This window comes from Eriocheir sinensis, chromosome 44 (assembly GCF_024679095.1).
Source record: "Eriocheir sinensis breed Jianghai 21 chromosome 44, ASM2467909v1, whole genome shotgun sequence".
In the NCBI taxonomy this organism is placed as follows: Eukaryota; Metazoa; Arthropoda; class Malacostraca; order Decapoda; family Varunidae; genus Eriocheir; species Eriocheir sinensis.
Genome location: NC_066552.1, coordinates 1,672,005 through 1,692,004, shown reverse-complemented (window position 1 = coordinate 1,692,004; position 20,000 = coordinate 1,672,005). Strand labels below are relative to the sequence as shown.

At 43.2% G+C, this 20,000-nt stretch overlaps 1 protein-coding gene across 4 annotated transcripts in view; it reads right to left on the bottom strand.

Annotated features, from left to right (window-relative positions):
- The window catches only part of LOC126980268 (cell adhesion molecule 1-like), a 224,346-nt gene that overhangs the window by 89,807 nt on the left and 114,539 nt on the right, over positions 1-20,000 (bottom strand). For all 4 annotated transcript variants that reach the window (XR_007733028.1, XM_050829962.1, XM_050829961.1 and 1 more), the window contains exon 4: positions 8,786-8,878. Coding sequence is in view for 3 of the 4 variants with exons in the window: in XM_050829962.1 (XP_050685919.1) it covers positions 8,786-8,855 (70 nt within the window). In the remaining variant the exon portion in view is untranslated. The remainder of the gene's footprint in view (positions 1-8,785; positions 8,879-20,000) is intronic.

Here is a 20,000-nt window from a genome sequence, read left to right as displayed (position 1 = left end):
GCATGCAAGCTGCGTCTCGACAAACTGAGGAGAAATTTCACACAAAGTTTTTCTCTTTTTTCTCGTTTCTCTTCTCCTTTTCTTTCCTCTTTTTCCTCACCCCTCCTTTGTATTTCTTTCCCTCTCTTTCTCTCCCTTCCTCCCTACTTTTTTATCCGTTTGCCTTTCTCTGTTTCTCCTCTCTTTCTCTTTCTCTCCCTCATGTGTTTCTTTTCCTTACCTTCATTTCCTTCCCTTCTCTCTCTTTCTCTACCTTTCATCCTCTTCCCATTCTCTGCTCCCCTTCATTTTCCTTCTCTTTCCCCTTCTCTATCCCCTTTTCTTTCTCTTGCCTTCCTTCTCTCTTTCTCTCCCTTTCTCCTTCTCTATTTTTCTGCCTTTTCCTGTTTCTCCTCGCTTCTCTTTCCTCCCCTTCTCTTCCCTTCCTTATATCTTCCCCTCCTCTTTTGGCCACTTTCACTTTTTTTCATATCGCCTCTTCCTCCCCTTCTTCCCTTCTTCCTCCTCCCTCCACATGTCTTCCCTTGTTTTCTCTCTTATCATCTCACTTCTTTTTCCTCTCCTTCCATTCTTTCATATGTCTCTCCTTCGTTATCTTTCTTTTCTATATCTTACCTCCCCTTCTCTCTCTTCGTTTTTCCTCCTCTTCTGTCTCTCGTTCTTTCTCTTCCTTCCTTTGTACTTCCTTTCCGTATTTCTTTAACATAACTTGGTCTTTCTTCTATCAAATTTCTTTTTCATATATGTATTTGCTATTTCTTCTTTCTCTTTTTTCTTTCGTCTTTCATTTCTTCTTTTTATGTTTCCATTTTTTTCCTTCCTTCCTTCCGTATTCTTAAACATAACCTAATCTTTCTTCTATTAAATTTCTTCTTTATATATTTACTATTTTCTCCCTTTCTTTCTTTCCTTTTCTTCCTTTTCATTTCTTTTTCATTTTCTATTCCTTTTTTTCCTGTATTAAATTTCTTCATATATTCCCTTTCTGTCCCTTCTTTTTCTTTTCTTTCCCTTTTTCTCCCTTCTTTTTCTTTCTTTCCTTTTCATTTAATTTATTCTCAATTCCAATCTTTTCTTTTCTGTATTTCTTTTCCCATTTATCTACTTTCTCTACCTCCCTTTCTTTCCTTTCTATTCTTCTCATTCTCTCTCCTTTCTCATTTCCTTCCTTCCCTTTCATATCTCCCTTTCTTTCTCCTTTCCCCTTCCCTTCCTTCCTTTCACTTTCTTCCTTTTCATATCTTTCCTTCTCTATTCCTGACCTTCTCTTTCCACTATTAAACTATTTTCCCTGTCTCTTCCCTTTCCACTTTCATCTACAACTTTCCCTTTCCTTTTTCTCTCTCCATGTTCCTCTCTTCCTTTTCATTCCTTCATTCTTAACATCTTCCATCTATTAAAATATTTTCCTCTTCTCTTCCTTTTCCACTTTCCTTCCTCTTCCCTTCTTCCGCCTCCACTTCCTTCCCTTCACACACTAGCCCTTAACTTCTTCCTTCTTTCCTCACTTCTTTTCCTCCTCCTTCTCCTCCTCCTCCTCCTCCTCCTCCTCCTCCTCCTCCTCCTCCTCCTCCTCCTCATTATTTCTCCTCCATACCTTACCTCACCTCCCATATATTTCACCTTACCTCCACTCCTCCTCCTCTATAACTTACCTCCATTCCCTCCCTCCTTCCTCCCTTCCTTCCCTCCCTCCCTCCCTTCCTTCCTTCCTTCCTTCCTTCCGGCACGTTGGGCAAAATAATGTATTCTGAATAAATTCCTTGGAAGTGTTTTTTGTGGAGAGAAAAGGGAAAGGAAGGAGACAGGAAGGAACAGAAGAAAAGGAAGAATGAAAAGAAAGGGAAAGGAAGGGGAAAAGAATGAGAACAGTATGGGAGAAAGAGGAGAAAGATGGGAAGAAAGGAAGGAAAGAGAAAGGAAAAGAGGAAGAGAAGGAAACATAGGAGGAAGGGGAGAAAGTAAGAGGGATGGAAAGAGGGGAAAAGAGAAAAGGAAGAGAAAAAGGAAGCATGGGAGAAAGGAGAGAAGATGGGAGGGGAGGAAAGAGAGGAAAGGAAGAGAAAAAAGGAAGAAAGAATGAAAGGAAAGAAGAGACGAAGGCAGGAGGGAAGGAAGGGAGAGGAAGGGTGGACAGAAGGAAGGAGAGAAGGCAGAGATGATACAACATATAGAAAGGAAGGAAGGAAAGAAAGGAATGAAAGAAGAAAGGAGGAAAGGAATAACAGAAGGAAGGATGGATGGAAAGACTAAAGGAAGAGAAACAGGTAAGGAAAAGGAGGGAAGGAGGAGAAGAGGGATTAAAAATAGGAGAAAAAGGAAAAAAAAAACAAGAAATAGAAGAAAAATGAATGAAGGGAAAACAGAAAAAAAGAAAATAAAGAAAAAGAGGAAAAGAGTAAAAAACAAGAAAAAAAATCAGACCGAGAAGGAAAACGAGAGAGAGAGAGAGAGAGAGAGAGAGAGAGAGAGAGAGAGAGAGAGAGAGAGAGAGAGAGAGAGAGAATCAAAGGGGGAAGAAAATAAAATAAAATCAAGCCATCCCTTATTGATACAACGTTTTCTTCGACATCTCGTTTTCTTTAGGAGGAGGAGGAGGAAAAAGGAGGAGGAAAAATATTCGTGATTAGTATTTTTACCTCCAAACAAATCCATTTCCATTTCTCCCTCTTATCTCCACTCCTCCAGTCTCTCTCTCTCTCTCTCTCTCTCTCTCTCTCTCTCTCTCTCTCTCTCTCTCTCTCTCGTTCAGCATAATTTAATACTCTGTTTTTCCGGTTATTCTTTTTTCTCTCTCTTCCTTCTTCCTTCCATTCTTCTTCCTCTTCCTACTCCGTCTCATTATTCTCCTTCGCTGCTGATAATTCCTTTTCTATGATAATCAGGGAAAACAGTTCAAAGTTATTCCCGCTAAAGATTTCTCTCCCTCATCTATTATTTTTATTTTATTTTCCATTTCTCTCTTTTAATAAATCGTAAGTTGTTTTGTGTGTGTCTTCAGGAATCCCCTTTGAACCCAGGAAGAAGAAGAAAAAAAAGAAGAAAAAGGAGATGAATCAGATCGCATTATGTACTTTTAAAACAGGTATTGGTATGTTATTATTTTTCTTTACAATTCATATACGAAGATGTTTTACAAATTCAGACAATATGTAACCTGCGATAAAGGAAGGAAAAGAACAGGACGGGAGGAAACAAGTGCATTAAGAGGAAGGTTGACAAGAGATGGAAGGAAGGAAGAGAGGAAGGAGGGAAGAAAGAGAAGAGGCAAGCAGCAGAATACGAGGAGTTAGAAGAAAACAAAAGGAAGTAAATAAGAAAAAGAAAAAGTAAGGATAAGGAGTTAGCAAGTAATGGAATAAAAAATAAAGGTAAAAGAGAAGAAAGGAAGGGAGGCAAGAAAGAAGATAAGAAAAGGTTTAAGCAAGAGGAAATTAAGCAACAGAATAAGATAGTTAAAACAGGAGAAAGAAAGAAAGGAAAAAAGGAAGGGGACAAGAAAGAAGGGAGAAAGAGAGAAAGAAAGAAAGGAAAAAAGGCAGGGACAAGAAAGAAGGGAGAAAGAAAGGAAGGAAGAATTAAAACAAGAGAGAGAAAACTAAAACAAGCAATGAAGACAGGAAGGTAAGAATCAAACAACCACGAGAGGAAAATAAATTAGTTTAAAGATTAAGAAGAAAAAGTATAAAGCGGAGAAAAAACAAGAAGAAAAAAAGAAAACAAAAGAAAGCAATGAAGACAGGAAGATAAAAAGCAAACAATCAAGAGAAAAAAAGAAATTAGTTTAAAAGGAGGAAGAAGAAAAAGTTTAAAGCGGAGAAAGAAGAAGAAAGAAAGAAGTTAAGAGGAAGAAGAAGAAAGGCGAGAGGCAAGAGGCAAGAGGCTGAGGGCAGGAGGGCAAGAGGTGGGTGCGTAATCTAATAAGTTGGTTGTTCGCTGCGTTGCTTCTTAATCCGCGGTCCAGGTGTGAGGATGAAGGATGAGCCCGGAGAGAATTTAATTATTGCACCGACCTTAAGCACCAGGTGAGGGGAGGAGGAGGAGGAGGAGGAGGAGGAGCAGGAGGGGGAGGAGGAGGAACATTAGAAGAAAGAGAAAGGAGAATGAGTAGGAAGAACGCAGGAAAAAGAATTAGAGAAAGGAAGAGAGCGAGAGGAATAGGAAAAGAAGAAATAAAAGGAAAAAATAAATGATAAAGAGGTAAAGAAAAGGGGAGAATGAGGAGGAAGAAGAATAGAAATAAAAGAAATAAAATGAAGAGAGAGAGAGAGAGAGAGAGAGAGAGAGAGAGAGAGAGAGAGAGAGAGAGAGAGAGAGAGAGAGAGAGAGAGAGAGAGAGAGAGAGAGAGAGAGAGAGAGAGAGAATGGTACAACTCAGGAGTGCCGAACTCGCCTGGCAGTTGAGAGACAGGAGCAGCTTCTCCACAAGATCACGAGTGAACAGGCTCTGAACATCGCCAATCTCGTGCAGTCTCTTACTCGTCTTCTTGCTCCAGCCTCCGTCTCTCCACCAACTCAAGCTGTGAGCTTGGGGCATAATTGGACATCGCACCAAGGACCGCCAGCCACCACACAACAACCACTCCTGCCTCATCCAGGCCCACCACTCAACCTTCCTCCCGGTGTGTGAAGTCATGGGCAACATTAATCAAGATTACCTCTCTATTGTTTCTGCCAATGTCAGAGAGCTCCAAACAAATATTGGTGACCTCATTCACTCCTTCGTGATTCCTCGCACGCCTGACATAGTGGCAACAGTGGAAACATTTCTGAATGAGACCATCCCAAGCAACTATGGTCAAATTCAGGGATACACAAGTTGGCACAGAAGGGACAGATCACGCGGGACCTTCGGTGGTGTCGCTGTCTGTTTTAACAAGAACTTGTCATTCCAACCTCTTGATGCAGCTCTCCCTATCCACCTTGAGATGATGTTTTTCAAGATATGGACACAACAACATGGCTCCATTCTACTGTGCGTGTGTTATTGCCCTCAGTGGCAAGGAGGTGAGGCCATACAATTCCTACACACTAATCATGACCAGCTTATGCAGCAACACTCCTGCAGCCACATCCTCATCGTTGGCGACCTAAATCAACACTTGGTTGCTAGTGTTTGACGATCTCCTCACTGTACATGGCCTTACAAACCATGTCACCTTTCCCACCCACAACTCTGGCTCTTCCCTGGATCCTGTTATTAGTGATCTGCCAGAGGATATTGTAACCTGTCGTCCCCTTGGTGCCGTGGGGATCCTCAGACCACCTGGCTGTCCTCAGCACGATTCCAGTCGCCGCACTGAGGGACGCCCCTACGATGCGTACTAACTGGCTCTGGGGCAAAGCCGACTGGGAGGGACTTCAGGAAGCCCTGTGTTGTACTCCCTGGCATACCATCCTCACAGGTGACGTGGACGAACAGGTCAGCACTTTCACAAGTACTGTTCTTTCCCTTCAGAACACTTACGTCCCTAACCATACCTTCAAGGTCAAGCCTCGTGACCAGCCTTGGTTTGGGTACGAGTGTAGGATGGCTGCCGACGCTAAGAGCAGGGCATGGAGACGCTTTAAAGAACATCCAACCTATATAAACAAGCTGCTCCACAAAGAAGAGTGTGCCAACATGCGAAGTGTGCAGCGTTTGGCTCAACAACGATGGCAGGACGACTTGAAGTCACGACTCTCTGGCCGCTCTGTGGGAAGCAAGGCTTGGTGGATTGCCCTCAAGGACCAACAAGGCCTCGCTCCTGTAGACCACATTCCTCCATTAGACAGGGCGGACGGCTCGGTAGCCACCAAAAGCAACGACAAGGCAGAGGTATTGGCAGCATACTTCTCAGGGAAGATGACTGTCCCTGACCCTGAACGTCACCCACCTGCCATGGCTCAACTCAACACCGCCTCTCTCCAATTCATCACTATTACCACTGAGGATGTCAAGCAACAATTGCTCAAGGTCGACACCAAGAAGGCCCTTGGACCAGATGGGATATCTCCACACATCCTCAAGCACTGCGCAGCCCAGCTTGCAGGCTCCATCACCACCATTTTTCAGAGCTGCCTTAACACCAGCAAGTGGCCTTCCCTCTGGAAAGTTGCTAACGTGGCAGCCATACACAAAAAAGGAAAGAAGACAGATCCTCGTAACTTCAGGCCAATCTCTCTCCTGTCCGTCCTTGGCAAAACCTTTGAATCTATTCTTGCCAAGAGGATCTCAGGCTTCTTCAACACACACCACATTCTCAGCGACAGACAGTATGGCTTCCGCTCCAACAGGTCTGCCAACGACATCCTCCTCAGCATGTCCTCTGCTTGGCAGCATAACCTCGACAGAGGACGCGACACTTTCGTCATCGCCCTGGACATCGCGGGAGCGTTTGATAGAGTGTGGCACTCCGGACTCATCTCCAAACTCCAGAGTGCGGGTGTTAGTGGCAGGCTCCTCCATCTCCTTCACGACTACCTCGAGGACAGATCGCTCAGTGTAGTGGTGAACGGTCACACCTCGGGGGAGCATCCTATTAATGCTGGCGTCCCACAGGGTAGTGTCCTTGGACCACTTTTGTGGAATGAGTATTTTAATGATCTTCTCCACCTCATACCTGAAGCAAACGCCTACGCGGATGACTGTACCCTCACATTCCCTTGCGACGGTACAGATCACTGTGCAACCGTCGCCCTTATCAACCAGGTTCTACAGACCGTCTCATCGTGGGGACATCGTTGGCAGGTTGACCTGGCACACGACAAGACACAGGTCATGCTGGTCTCAAGGCGACGCTGCCCCCCAGCCATCCCCACTCCCCCCATAATCCTACAAGGGAAGGTGCTGCCCTTGCAACAGTCAATCACTGTCCTCGGCGTGGAGGCGAACAACAGCCTGTCCTTCACCAGCCACGTCAGGAAGACTGCATCCAAGGCAGCAGGACGGCTGAACTGTGTCAGGCGTGTCTCCCGCCTCCTTGATGCGAAGGGAGTGTCGAACCTTTATGCTGCCCAGGTTCGCTCCCTCATGGAATACGCCCCCCTGACATGGTCATCCTGCCCTCCATCATACCTGGGTCTTCTCGACAAGGTACAAAACCGCGCCCAACGGCTCATCTCTCAAAGGGCCGCCCCAAACCAGCAGCAACCCACTCCACTACATCCTCTTCAGCAGAGGCGAGACGTGGCTGGCCTGTGTACCATCTACAAGGTACACTTGCAGGCTGCTCCGCACCTCGCAACTCTCCGGCAACAGTGGGCAACACCACACCCACACCCACACACACACACACACACACACACACACACTCGTCGGCGTATAATGTGGTTGCCTACTCAGTGCTACGGTGGCGTCTGCTGCTCCTGCTTTTTACGACAACTACGCTCCCCTTTCCCCCTTCCCCCCTTCCCCTTTCCCCTTCCCTTCTTCCCCATCACACCTTCCTTCTACCACTTACGGGGGAGATGGGCGTACCTGCGGGGAACAGATATGGAGATTTTTACAGCACAGGGAGAGAGTGAAGCTTCAGTGGCACAATTTTCGTCAAGGGAGAGGAAGGAGGAGGAGGAGGAGGGGAGAGAGGTGGAGGAGGGTGAGAAGGAGATGCAGTAGATGGAGAAGAGGGAAGGAGAGGAGGAGGAAGAAATGAGAAGAGAAGGAGAAAGAGAAAGTCAATAAGAAGCACATAACAAAAAGTAAAGAAACAAAACAAAAAGATGAGAAAAAAAAAAAAGAAACGTAATTAGAAGTAAAAATAAAATAACACAAGAAGATGATGATGATAAAGGATGACAATAAAAAAAAAAAAAAATAAACGAGGTAAACGAAGAAGGAGAAGGAGAAGGAAGATCATAAAAGGAAATAAATTATATGTCAGAAGCAGAAAATGTGAAAATAAATGGCTGAGAGAGAGAGAGAGAGAGAGAGAGAGAGAGAGAGAGAGAGAGAGAGAGAGAGAGAGAGAGAGAGAGAGAGAGAGAGAGAGAGATAGCAAACATGGTGAACAGGAAGATTGGACGTGATAAGAAAAAGGGGAATGGCAAAATGGATAAAAGAGAAGAGGAAGAGAGGGAGTAACAAGGCGAAGAAACACAATTAGAGAGAAGAGAGGGAGAGAGAGGAAGGGAGGGAGAGAGAGAATTGACAAGAGAAAGAGAGGGAGGAAGAGAGAAAGAAAGGAGAGAGGGAGAAACAAAGGACTGGCTGACTCTCTCTCTCACAGAACAATTGACACAGCAAAAGGCAGAACAAAAGAGAGATAAAAGGATGGAACAGAAGGGAAGAAACAGCGACAAGAAATAAAGAAAAAAAGATAAAGAAAAAGAAAGAAAAAAAACAAAAGTATAAATGAATGAAAGAAAAGAAAAAAGAAGGAAACAAATAATGAAAAAAATATAAAGTAATAAAAATTAATGAAAAAGAAAAAAAGAAATACACACACACACACACACACACACACACACACACACACACACACACACACACACACACACACACACACACACACACACACACTTAAATAAACAATAAATAAATAAATAAATAAATAAATATATAAAAATAAACAGTCAGACAGTAAAATATGAAGTGCAAAAGAAGTAAAGAAAATAAAGAGAGGAAACAGAAAGAAAAGAAAATAATAAACGTTGCAAATCTAGAATGAAACAATTAAAAAAGATAGCTAGATAGAAATAGATAGATAGATAGATAGATAGATAGATAGAGAGAGAGAGAGAGAGAGAGAGAGAGAGAGAGAGAGAGAGAGAGAGTGGGGACTGGTGTGTACAGGTGTGGGCGTACCTGAGGCGGGGGCGGCGGCCGGGCAGGTAAGCAGCAACAGCAGTGACAGGGTCCACCAGGGGGCGCCCATGCTGCTCACCGCCCATCACACACCTGCAACACAACGCAACACACTTAGAACACACCTGAAACACATCCCAGACGCATAGAACACACCTGCGACACTTCGTATACACCTGGAACACAACGCAACGCACTTAGAACACACCTGAAACACACCCCAGACGCATAGAACACACCTGTAACACTTCCTATACACCTGGGACACAACGCAACACACTTAGAACACACCTGAAACACACCCCAGACGCATAGAACACACCTCCAACACTTCCTATACACCTGGAACACAACGCAACACACCTGAAGCACTTGTAACACTTCTATAACACACTAATAATACGAATAGATAATCTTACAACACTTGAAACACTCCTGGAATATTTGAAACACTCTTGGAACTCACCTCCAATACTCATAAGGACCCTGGAACACTTGTAACTCATATGCAACACCTCTACCCCCCCCCCTTCCCTCCCAGACACATGTAACACCTATACCCCGCAACACTCAATTAACATGTATCAATCACTTGAAACACTAGCAAACACCACTGAACTCCTTGCAACTCTACTGAAACACACCATCAGCGCATGTAACTCGCCTGCAACACACTAATAACACAAATGAATCACCTTGGAACACTTGCAACACACCTAAAACACATGAAACACACCTGCAATAAGCCCTGACACATCTGCATTTTTCAACACGGCGTATCTGACAAACTTTCAACACAACGCAATATTTTACGCGAGTATTATGAATATCTCTGCAACACACCACTATGGCTTTATATAACGTCCATCACGCAACACACACACACACACACACACACACACACACACACACACACACACACACACACACACACACACACACACACACACTATTCTTTCCCTCCGTTTCTGGCAACACTTTCTTAATCGGAGAGAGAAAAAAAAAAGGAAAAAAATATAGAAAAAGGAACAGAAAAGAAAGACAAATATATAGATTCTAAGAGTGTAGTTTTATACCGTCATTAGTTTATTAAAGAGTGACTAAAAGGAGGTAGAGTTTGTCTCGTTAAAATTCCCTCCGTTTCTGGCAACTCTTTCTTAATCGCAGGAGAGGGAAAAAAGAAAGAAGGAAAGATATAGAGGAAAATAAAGTAAATAACAAAGAAAAAACAAACATTTACATAAACATAAAGAGTAAAAAGAGGTCAAAGGGTGAGATACTATACAAAAAAGCTGACCGATGCAACACACAGACAGACAAAGATATATATGCAACACTTGTATCATCAGCAACACATGAAACACTAGATAAGACACGTGAGGTAATACACTCCTCTGATTTTGCTCCTCTCAATGACTCTCCAGCACACACACACACACACACACACACACACACACACACACACACACACACTCGCGTTCTGACCCTAATCCGGATCAACTCGTCTCAAGGATTTAGGAAAAGAAGGTAAAAAAAGTCCACACTCATATACACGCACACTGACACACACACACACACACACACACACACACACACACACACACACACACACACACACACACACACACACACACATACACACACACACAAAGGTGACATTCACACGAGGACACAGGCATAAAAAATTGACACACACACACACACACACACACACACACACACACACACACACACACACACACACACAGGGGGGCAAGCAAACGAGGACACAGGCATAAAAAAATTGACACACACACACACACACACACACACACACACACACACACACACACACACACACACACACACACACACACACACACACACACAGGGGGGCATGCAAACGAGGACACAGGCATAAAAAATTGACACACACACACACACACACACACACACACACACACACACACACACACACACAAAGGCAAGGATTTCTCAAAGTCAACAAATGAAGTCGGAAATTTCAGTCTGAAGTTATCGACAAACACACACACACACACATGCATGCATACATAGCACTCACACATATACATACATACATACATACAAACACACAGACATACAGACAGACAGACAGACAAACAAAGACCAAACCACTAACAGGAAGAGAACAAGGAAGAAGGGAGAGGAAGAGGAGGAGGAAATTGAATGAGAAGAGAAGAGAGAAGAACGAAGAAAAAGAATGAGGGAAGACAGACCGAAACAAGGAAGAGGAGGAAGAGGAGGAGGAGGAGGAGGAGGAGGAGGAGGAGGAGGAGGAGGAGGAGGAGGAGGAGGAGGAGGAATCTGGTAAAACAAAGATTGAAGACTCGAGGGACAGGATTGGAGGGAGGAAAAAAAATAAAGAAAAAGGAAAAAAGAAAGAAAAGTAGAAGGAAAAAGACACACTAGAGATAGAGATATATATAGAGAGAGAGAGAGAGAGAGAGAGAGAGAGAGAGAGAGAGAGAGAGAGAGAGAGAGAGAGAGAGAGAGAGAGAGAGAGAGAGAGAGAGAGAGAGAGAGATCTCTCCTCCATTGCATTCCTTTCTTCCTCTCTCTCTCTCTCTTATCCTTCTTTTTTCTCCCCAACAAAGATAGAGATGGATAGATACAGATAGATATAGATAGATAGATAGATAGATAGATAGAGAGAGAGAGAGAGAGAGAGAGAGAGAGAGAGAGAGAGAGAGAGAGAGAGAGAGAGAGAGAGGGAGAGAGAGAGAGACATATAATTATTTAGGTTATTAGGGGAATCGATTCAACGCAGGTATTGACAAACGCGGCGCCGCCCGAACTGAACGCGTCTACTAATGAAAAACAAATAACAGCTGACTCAAGGAATATTGGACCGGGGACGAAATAACACGGCGAGAAAATACAAGAAAATAAACATGAAAATAACAAGAATAAGAGCACGAGAAAAAAAAATAGAATAATACATGAAAATAATAAAAGGAGAGTTTGACAAAAAAAACATGGAAATAGTAACAATAAAAAAAGAAAAAAAACTAGTACCAAAACAAAAAAAATCCCCTCCCCCCAAAAAAATGATACCAAAGCAGAAAAAAAAAAAACCTATTACCATAACAGAAAAAATTCCCCTCCCAAAATATACCAAAACAATGATAAAAAACACGATTACCAAAACAAATGAGTGATGAAAAAACTAGTTGGAAGATATAAGAAAAGAAATAAAGGAAAGATATAGATGAGTAAGAAGAGAGAAAATTAGACAGTAGATAATATTTTTGGTTAGTTAAATAGGAAATAGAATAAATGAAGATAAAAGGTGTATAGATAAACATATAAGAGGAAGGAATATTGGACCTGGACAAAATAACAGGTGGGATGAGGATGAGTTAGAAAAAATATATGTATGAAAATTGTTCGATGATAAACAACGAAATCAAGCGCATTATAAAACGAGCGGATAACGAAAGCTCCAAACGAAGAATAAACATCAATAACGTACGAACATAAGCAAACAAACAAACACACAAATAAGAAGACACAACGGAGAGAGAGAGAAAGGGAGAGAAAGGACACACACACACACACACAAAGAAACAAGTAAATCACAACAGAAAGGAAGAAGATTGTAAAGAGAAAAGAAAGAATGAATGAATGGATAAAAGGTTGACGGAAACACACACACACACACACACACACACACACACACACACACACACACACACACACAAACACACACACACTCGTAAACCAGGTAGGAGTGACAGCCCTGAGACCAAAAGAGAAAGTTAAGAACAGGAAATAACAAAGATTTATGATAAAGGATAAGAAGCGTAATTAAGGAAAGGGAGGAGAAAGAAGAGAGAGAGAGAGAGAGAGAGAGAGAGAGAGAGAGAGAGAGAGAGAGAGAGAGAGAGAGAGAGAGAGAGAGAGAGAGAGAGAGAGAGAGAGAGAGAGAGAGAGAGAGAGAGAGAGAGAGAGAGAGAGAGAGAGAGAGAGAGAAAGGAAGAAAAATGGGAAAAAAGTAAAGGAAAAGAGAATGGAAGGAAAATATGAGGAAAGAAGAGGAAGAAGAGGAAAATGGGAAAGGAAAAGAAAAGGAGACGAGAAAAAAGAAAAGGAAAAAAAAAGGAAAAATATGACACTAAAAGATATGAAATTAAGAAACAAATTAAGTAAGAGAAATTAAGAAAGATAGATAGATAGATAGATAGATAAATAGAGACAGACAGACAGACAGACAGACAGAGATAGCACCCCTACCCCCGCCCTCCCACCCACCCACCCACCTCTTCCTTTCAGACCATAAGCAGACCTCTTAAGAAACTCACTAATACCCAAACTTTGCAGACCACTCCCTCCCACATGTTGTAAATCTTCGTGTGTGAATGAGTCCTTACTGCCCCGACGTGAGGAGGAGGAGGAGGAGGAGGAGGAGGAGGAAGAGGAGGAGGAGGAGGAGGAGGAGGAGGAAGGGGATTAGATCAGAGAGGATGAAGGAGGAGGAGGAGGAGGAGAATGATGAAGATGAAGAGAAAGAGGAGGAGGAGGAAGAGGAGGAGGAGGAGGAGGAGGAGAATGAGGAAGAGGAAGAGAAAGAGGAGGAGGAGGAGGAGGAGGAGGAGGAGGATTAGATCAGAGAGGATGGAGGAGGAGGGTTTGAGAAAAGCGATGGAGATGAAAATTGTGAGAATGAGGAAGAGGAGGAGGAGGAGGAGAATGAGGAAGAGGAAGAGAAAGAGGAAGAGAGAGAAGAGGATGAGGAGAAAGAATAATAATATGAAGTAAAAGAAGAGAAATAAAAGAGAAGGAGGATGAAGAAGAAGAAGAAGAAAAAGGAGAAGATGAAGAAGCAAAAACAGAAAGCGAAACAAAGTAACAAACAAAGAAAGAAAGAAGAATGTAAGGAAAGAATGGAGGAGGGAGCAAAGAGGAAAGAACAGGAGGAGGAGGAGAAGGAGGAAGAGAAAGAGGAGGAAGAAAAAAAAACATGTAGCGCAGAACAGACAAGGAAAAAAATAAAACTAAGTGAAAGAGAAAAAGGAAAAAAAGAAAAAAAGCTGAAAGGAGGAAAAAGGAAAAAGTGATAAAGGGAAAAGTGGAAAGAGAGAGAGAATAAAAAAACGATAGAAAGATAACAAAGAAAAAAAGCAATAAAATCGAGAGAGAGAGAGAGAGAGAGAGAGAGAGAGAGAGAGAGAGAGAGAGAGAGAGAGAGAGAGAGAGAGAGAGAGAGAGAGAGAGAGAGAGAGAGAGAGAGAGAGAGAGAGAGAGAGAGAGAGAGAGAGAGAAAGGAAGAAAGAAAGGAAGGAAGGAAGGAAGGTAGAGATAGATACAGACAATAACAAATATAAAAAAAAGAAAAACAGGAAATGCAGAAAAAAAGAGAAAATAAGAAAAAAGCAAGAACGAAACAGGAGAAAGGGAAGAGAAAGGAAGGGAAAGAAGAAGAAGAAGGGAAGAAAGAGGAAGAAGAGAGAGGAAAGGAAACAAGAGATAAAGGAAAAAATAAAGAAAAACACACACACACACACACACACACACACACACACACACACACACACACATAAACACACACCGCAGAACCTAGCATGGACAGGCCGGCAATGAGGTGAATCTAAGCAGGTGTGGGCGGTGCAAGTAATGAGACAGGTGTGTGGGAGAGAGGAAGGTGTGCCCAGGTGAGAGAGAGAGAGAGAGAGAGAGAGAGAGAGAGAGAGAGAGAGAGAGAGAGAGAGAGAGAGAGAGAGAGAGAGAGAGAGAGAGAGAGAGAGAGAAGGTGAGGCGGCCGTTCAATTAGGGAAAGGTGCGGTGGAGTGCATAACGTTATCAGCTTCTTTCCTTTTTTTTTTTCTTCCATCTCCCTTTATTTCTTTTTTCTTTTTTAGTTGTCTCGATTTTCCTTCAAGGCAACAATTATTATTATATTTATTATCTTATTTTATCTTCTTCTTTTTCTTCTTCTTTATATTCCTCTTCTTCTTCTTATCATTATCATTCCCTTGTGCGTCTCTGTGTTAGATTCATGACCTTTGTTCCGTAAAGAGAGAGGAAAGTTGGAAAGTTTCGTTGAGTCGGCGCAAGATCTGTGGTCATATGCCGGAGAGTAAATAGAGAGAGGATCAAAAATGAGAGCTCCGGGGGGCAACATGAGCCAAGCAGGACGGCGCCACTGTAAACACTTGCCCGCGCCATAACGGACTGGAGCCGACCAACAGGACCCACCAAAAAAGCCTACCCCAAACCATAGCCAATAACATAAAAAAAAATAGAGAAAAAAGATAGGAAGTAAATAAGAAAAGAATTATATAATGTTATGTAATGTAGTACTTAAAAATCCATTGCTACCTAACACACACACACACACACACACACACACACACACACACACACACACACACAACCCCCCCCCCCCCCCACACACAAAAAAAAAAAAAAAACACAACCACCAGTACAACAGACAAAGAAACCAGAAAACAACATCAACAACAACAACAACAAAACAAACAAGAAAAAAGGAAAACAAGAAGAAAACAAAGAAAAGAACAGCAGAGGCATGCGATCATAATCCACGAACACTAAGAACGAGACAAAGGTGAGAGAGAGAGAGAGAGAGAGAGAGAGAGAGAGAGAGAGAGAGAGAGAGAGAGAGAGAGAGAGAGAGAGAGAGAGAGAGAGAGAGAGAGAGAGAGAGAGAGAGGATGCTAAACAAAAGACTGCAATTCATCTTTTGTAGCGCACTTTTCTCTTTAATAGGAGGAGGAAGAGGAGGAGGAGGAGGAGGAGGAGGAGGAGGGATAATGAGGAAGAGGAAGCAGGTGGGGTAAGGAACGGATGGAGGAAGAAAGGGAAGGGAAGGGAAAGGAAGGGAAGGGATGGGAAGAGAAGGAAGGGAAGGGAAGAGAAGGAAAGGGAAGGAAGGGAAGAGAAAGGAAGTTAAAAGAAGAGAAGGGAAGGGAAGGGTAGGGAAGGGAAGGGAAGGGAAGGGAAGGGAAGGGAAGGGAAGGGACGAGAAGAGAAAGGAAAAGGAAGGAAGAGAAGGAAGGGTAGAGAAGGAAGGAAGGAAGAAGAAAGGAAGGAAAAGGAAGGGAAGAGAAGGGAAGGGTAGGGAAGTGAAGGAAAGGGAAGGGAAGGGAAGGGAAGGGAAGAGAACGGAAGGAAATGGAAGGGATGGTAAGAGAAGGAAGGGAAGGGAAGAGAAGGAAAGGGAAGGAAGGGAAGAGAAAGGAAGTTAAAAGAAGAGAAGGGAAGGGAAGGGTAGGGAAGAGAAGTGAAAGGAAGGAAAAGGAAGGGAAGAGAAGGGAAGGGAAGGGAAGGGAAGGGAAGAGAAGAGAAAGGAAGGAAAAGGAAGGGAAGAGAAGGGAAGGGTAGGGAAGTGAAGGAACGGGAAGAGAAGGGAAGGGTAGGGAAATGAAGGAACGGGAAGAGAAGGGAAGGGTAGGGAAATGAAGGAACGGGAAGAGAAGGGAAGGGAAAAAAAGGAAAGAAGGAAGGGAAGAGAAGGGAAGGGTAGGAAGGAAGGGAAGGAAGGAAGGAAGAGAAGGAAGGAAGAGAAGAAAGGAAGGAAAAGGAAGGAAGGAAGGAAGGAAGGAAGAGGAAGAAAAACGAATGGACGAAAGTGCTTAAAACTATATATATTCAGTGTTAGAGAGAGAGAGAGAGAGAGAGAGAGAGAGAGAGAGAGAGAGAGAGAGAGAGAGAGAGAGAGAGAGAGAGAAAATCATAAGGTGTCCAAAAAGTTAGCCGGGCGAGAATTAATGTCATGCACAGGACCGCTCTCTCTCTCTCTCTCTCTTAACTCTATTGTAACTTTTCCTAACGGCTCATTGGGTGAATAACAAAGAGAGAGAGAGAGAGAGAGAGAACAGAATATCTCTCTCTCTCTCTATCGAATATCTATTAAAATATCTATCTCAATGCCTTTTCAATGTATGTGTTTAAAGTGATATGTCAATCATTCTGTCACTTCCTGCTTGTCTGTCTGTCTGTCTGTCTGTCTGTCAAAAAATAAATCACTCGGTCAATGCAATAATGTATTAATCCATTTATCGATCTTGTTATACGTGCCGTCAATGTATTTATGTATATGTGTATGTGTGTGTGTGTGTGTGTGTGTGTGTGTGTGTGTGTGTGTGTGTGTGTGTGTGTGTGTGTGTCTGTCTGTCTATCTGTTTCTTTTCCTCCTTTCACTTTTTCGCCCCTTCCGTTCTTTCTCCTTCCCTTTCCTTCCTATCCTGTTTCCTCTCTTTCCTCCTCTTTCCCATTCCCTTCTCTTCACTTCCATTCCCTTTTCTTACCCTCTCGTTCTTTCTCCTTTGCTTTCCTTCCTATCCTGTTTCCTCCCTTCCCTTTGCTCCCCTTTCCCCTTCCCTTCTCTTCACTTCCATTTCCTTTCCCTATCGTCCATTCTTTTTCTTTTCCTCCTCTTCTTTATCTCTTTGTGTGTGTGTGTTTGTTTTTTCCTCTTTTTTTCTCCTCCTCTTCTTCTTCCTCCTCCTTCTCCTCTCTCATTTATCGTTTTTCCTCATCTCTTCACCTCCTTCTCCTTATTCCTTTCCTTCTATTCCTCCTTTTCATCAATACCTCCTCCTCTTCCTCCTTCTTCTTTCCTATTTCATCTTTAATACACCCAAATCTTCTTACTCTTCTTTTTCCTCCTCCTCCTCCTATTCCTCTTCCTCTTCCTCCTCCTCTTATCCTTTCTTGCTGTCTTCTCTTTTCCTCCTGCTTCTCATCCGTCAGAGCCATCCCTTCCTCCTCCTCCTCCTCCTCCTCCTCCTCTTCCTTAGATGCTCAGTGAAGCGTAAATAGCCCAAGGCATCGAACGTATGTATTGCCAAATGTTGCAGAAGATCTCTCTCTCTCTCTCTCTCTCTCTCTCTCTCTCTCTCTCTCTCTCTCTCTCGCTCGCTCGCTTTCAAATACTGTTTATGGGAAAATTTATGCTCCTGTGTGTGTGTGTGTGTGTGTGTGTGTGTGTGTGTGTGTGTGTGTGTGTGTGTGTGTGTGTGTGTGTGTGTGTGTGTGTGTGTGTGTGTGTGTGTGTGTGTTTTACGAGCCCCCGTTAAAACACGCGGTAAATTCAAACTTTTGCCGTGAAAATGGAAACAAAACGAGAAGGAATTGTTCGCTTGTTTTCAATGATTGGTGGGTAAACAGATAGATAGATAGAGATAGATAGATAGATAGATAGATGGATAGACATGAACAGTGATAGATGGGAGGATGAATAACACACACACACACACACACACACACACACACACACACACACACACACACACACACACACACACACACAACGATCTAAACATAACCTTGGGAAACTAAACTCCTTGAACTGTACCAATCAGCGAGTGTGTGTGTGTGTGTGTGTGTGTGTGTGTGTGTGTGTGTGTGTGTGTGTGTGAACGTGACAGGTAAGACAAGATAGGGAGAGAAGGGAGAGGAAAGGGAGAGAGAGAAGGGAGAGGAGGAAGGTAAGAGAAAAGGAGAGGTAAGGAGAAGAGAATGGATGAAGGAAAGGGAGAGAAAAGGAAGAGTAATGAATGGAGAAAGAGGAACGTTATATAAGAAGAAGGAGGAGGAGGAGGAGGAGGAGGAAGAGGAGGAGGAGGAGGAAGCTGTCAAGAGGGAAACAATACTAAAAAACGGAGGAGGAGGAGGAGGAGGAGGAGGAGGAGGAGGAGGAGGAGGAAGAGGAGGAGGAGGAGGAGGACGAGGAGGAGGAGGAGGAGGAGGAGGAGGAGGAGGAGGAGGAAGAGGAGGAGGAGGAGGAGGAGGAGGCGGAGGAGGAGGAGAGGGAGGAGGAGGAGGAGGAGGAGGAAGGGAGAGAGAGAGAGAGAGAGAGAGAGAGAGAGAGAGAGAGAGAGCGAGAGAGAATGTATGTACAGTCATGATTAGTACCAAACATAAATCTCTCTCTCTCTCTCTCTCTCTCTCTCCCTGTGACTGTAATAACGTAAATGAATAACACACACACACACACACACACACTTTTCTGTATTTTATTATTATTATTATTATTATTATTATTATTATTATTATTATTAGAGATACAGACAGACACACAGATAGATAGATAGATAGATAGATAGATAAATAGACAAAGACAAAGAGAGAGAGAGAGAGAGAGAGAACGATACCAATAAATATTTCCTTAAGAAGTTTTTAAAAGAAGTTCGGGGAAAGCTTCTTGTGTGTGTGTGTGTGTGTGTGTGTGTGTGTGTGTGTGTGTGTGTGTGTGTGTGTGTGTGTGTGTGTGTGTGTGTGTGTGTGTGTGTGTGTGTGAGGAAATGGTTGAGTCAATATCGGTCTTTTCAACCCCTGTCACCACCACCACCACCACCACCACCACCATCACCACCACCACCACCACCACCATCACCACCATCACCACCACCACCACCACAACCACCATTTTTTGAGAGCACTTTATATGTTTATTTATTTATTTATACAATTATTCACTCCTTTACGACTCTGCATCTAACTCCTTTCGGCTGTTAATATGGAGATAGGGAGTACTGAGATTTATACTACTACTACTACTACTACTACTACTACTACTACTACTACTATCAATAACAACTAATTTTTCTTTTCTTTTTCTTCTGCTTTTCTTCTTTCCTTCATCTTCCGTCAATCTCTTTCTTTCTCCTTCTCTCTCTCACTCTTCATTTCTTCCCCTTCCTTTCCTTTCTCTCTTTTTCTCTTTGTTGGCATTTCTCCTTTCCTACCTTTCTCTCCTTTCCCGTTTTCTCTCTCCCTCCCTTCCTCTCTTCCTTCCTTCCTTCCCATTCTCTTCCTTCTTTATCAATTTCATTTCCTCTTTTTCTTCCTTCCTTCCTATTCCCTTTCTTCTTTATCAATTTCAATATTTATCAATCTTTCTACATTACCATTTATTTTCCTCTCTTCCTCCACCTCTTTCTCCCCCTTCTCTATCTCACTATTTCTCTCTTCTATGTTACTGCTCTCCTTCTCTCCAGCACCACCTCCACCTCCACCACCACCACAGTTTATCTCCTCCTCTCCCTAAACAGCCGGGGCGTGGAGTGACAGCCCCTGCAAGCTGTTGACAGCCACACAGAGAGAGAGAAAGGCAAGAACTGACAGCAGGTTTTATATACGGAATGGTAATGCTTTCTCTCTCTCTCTCTCTGTCTCGATGTCTCTCTCTCTCCCTTCCTTCCTTCCTTCCTCACTCTCTCTCATGTTTCTT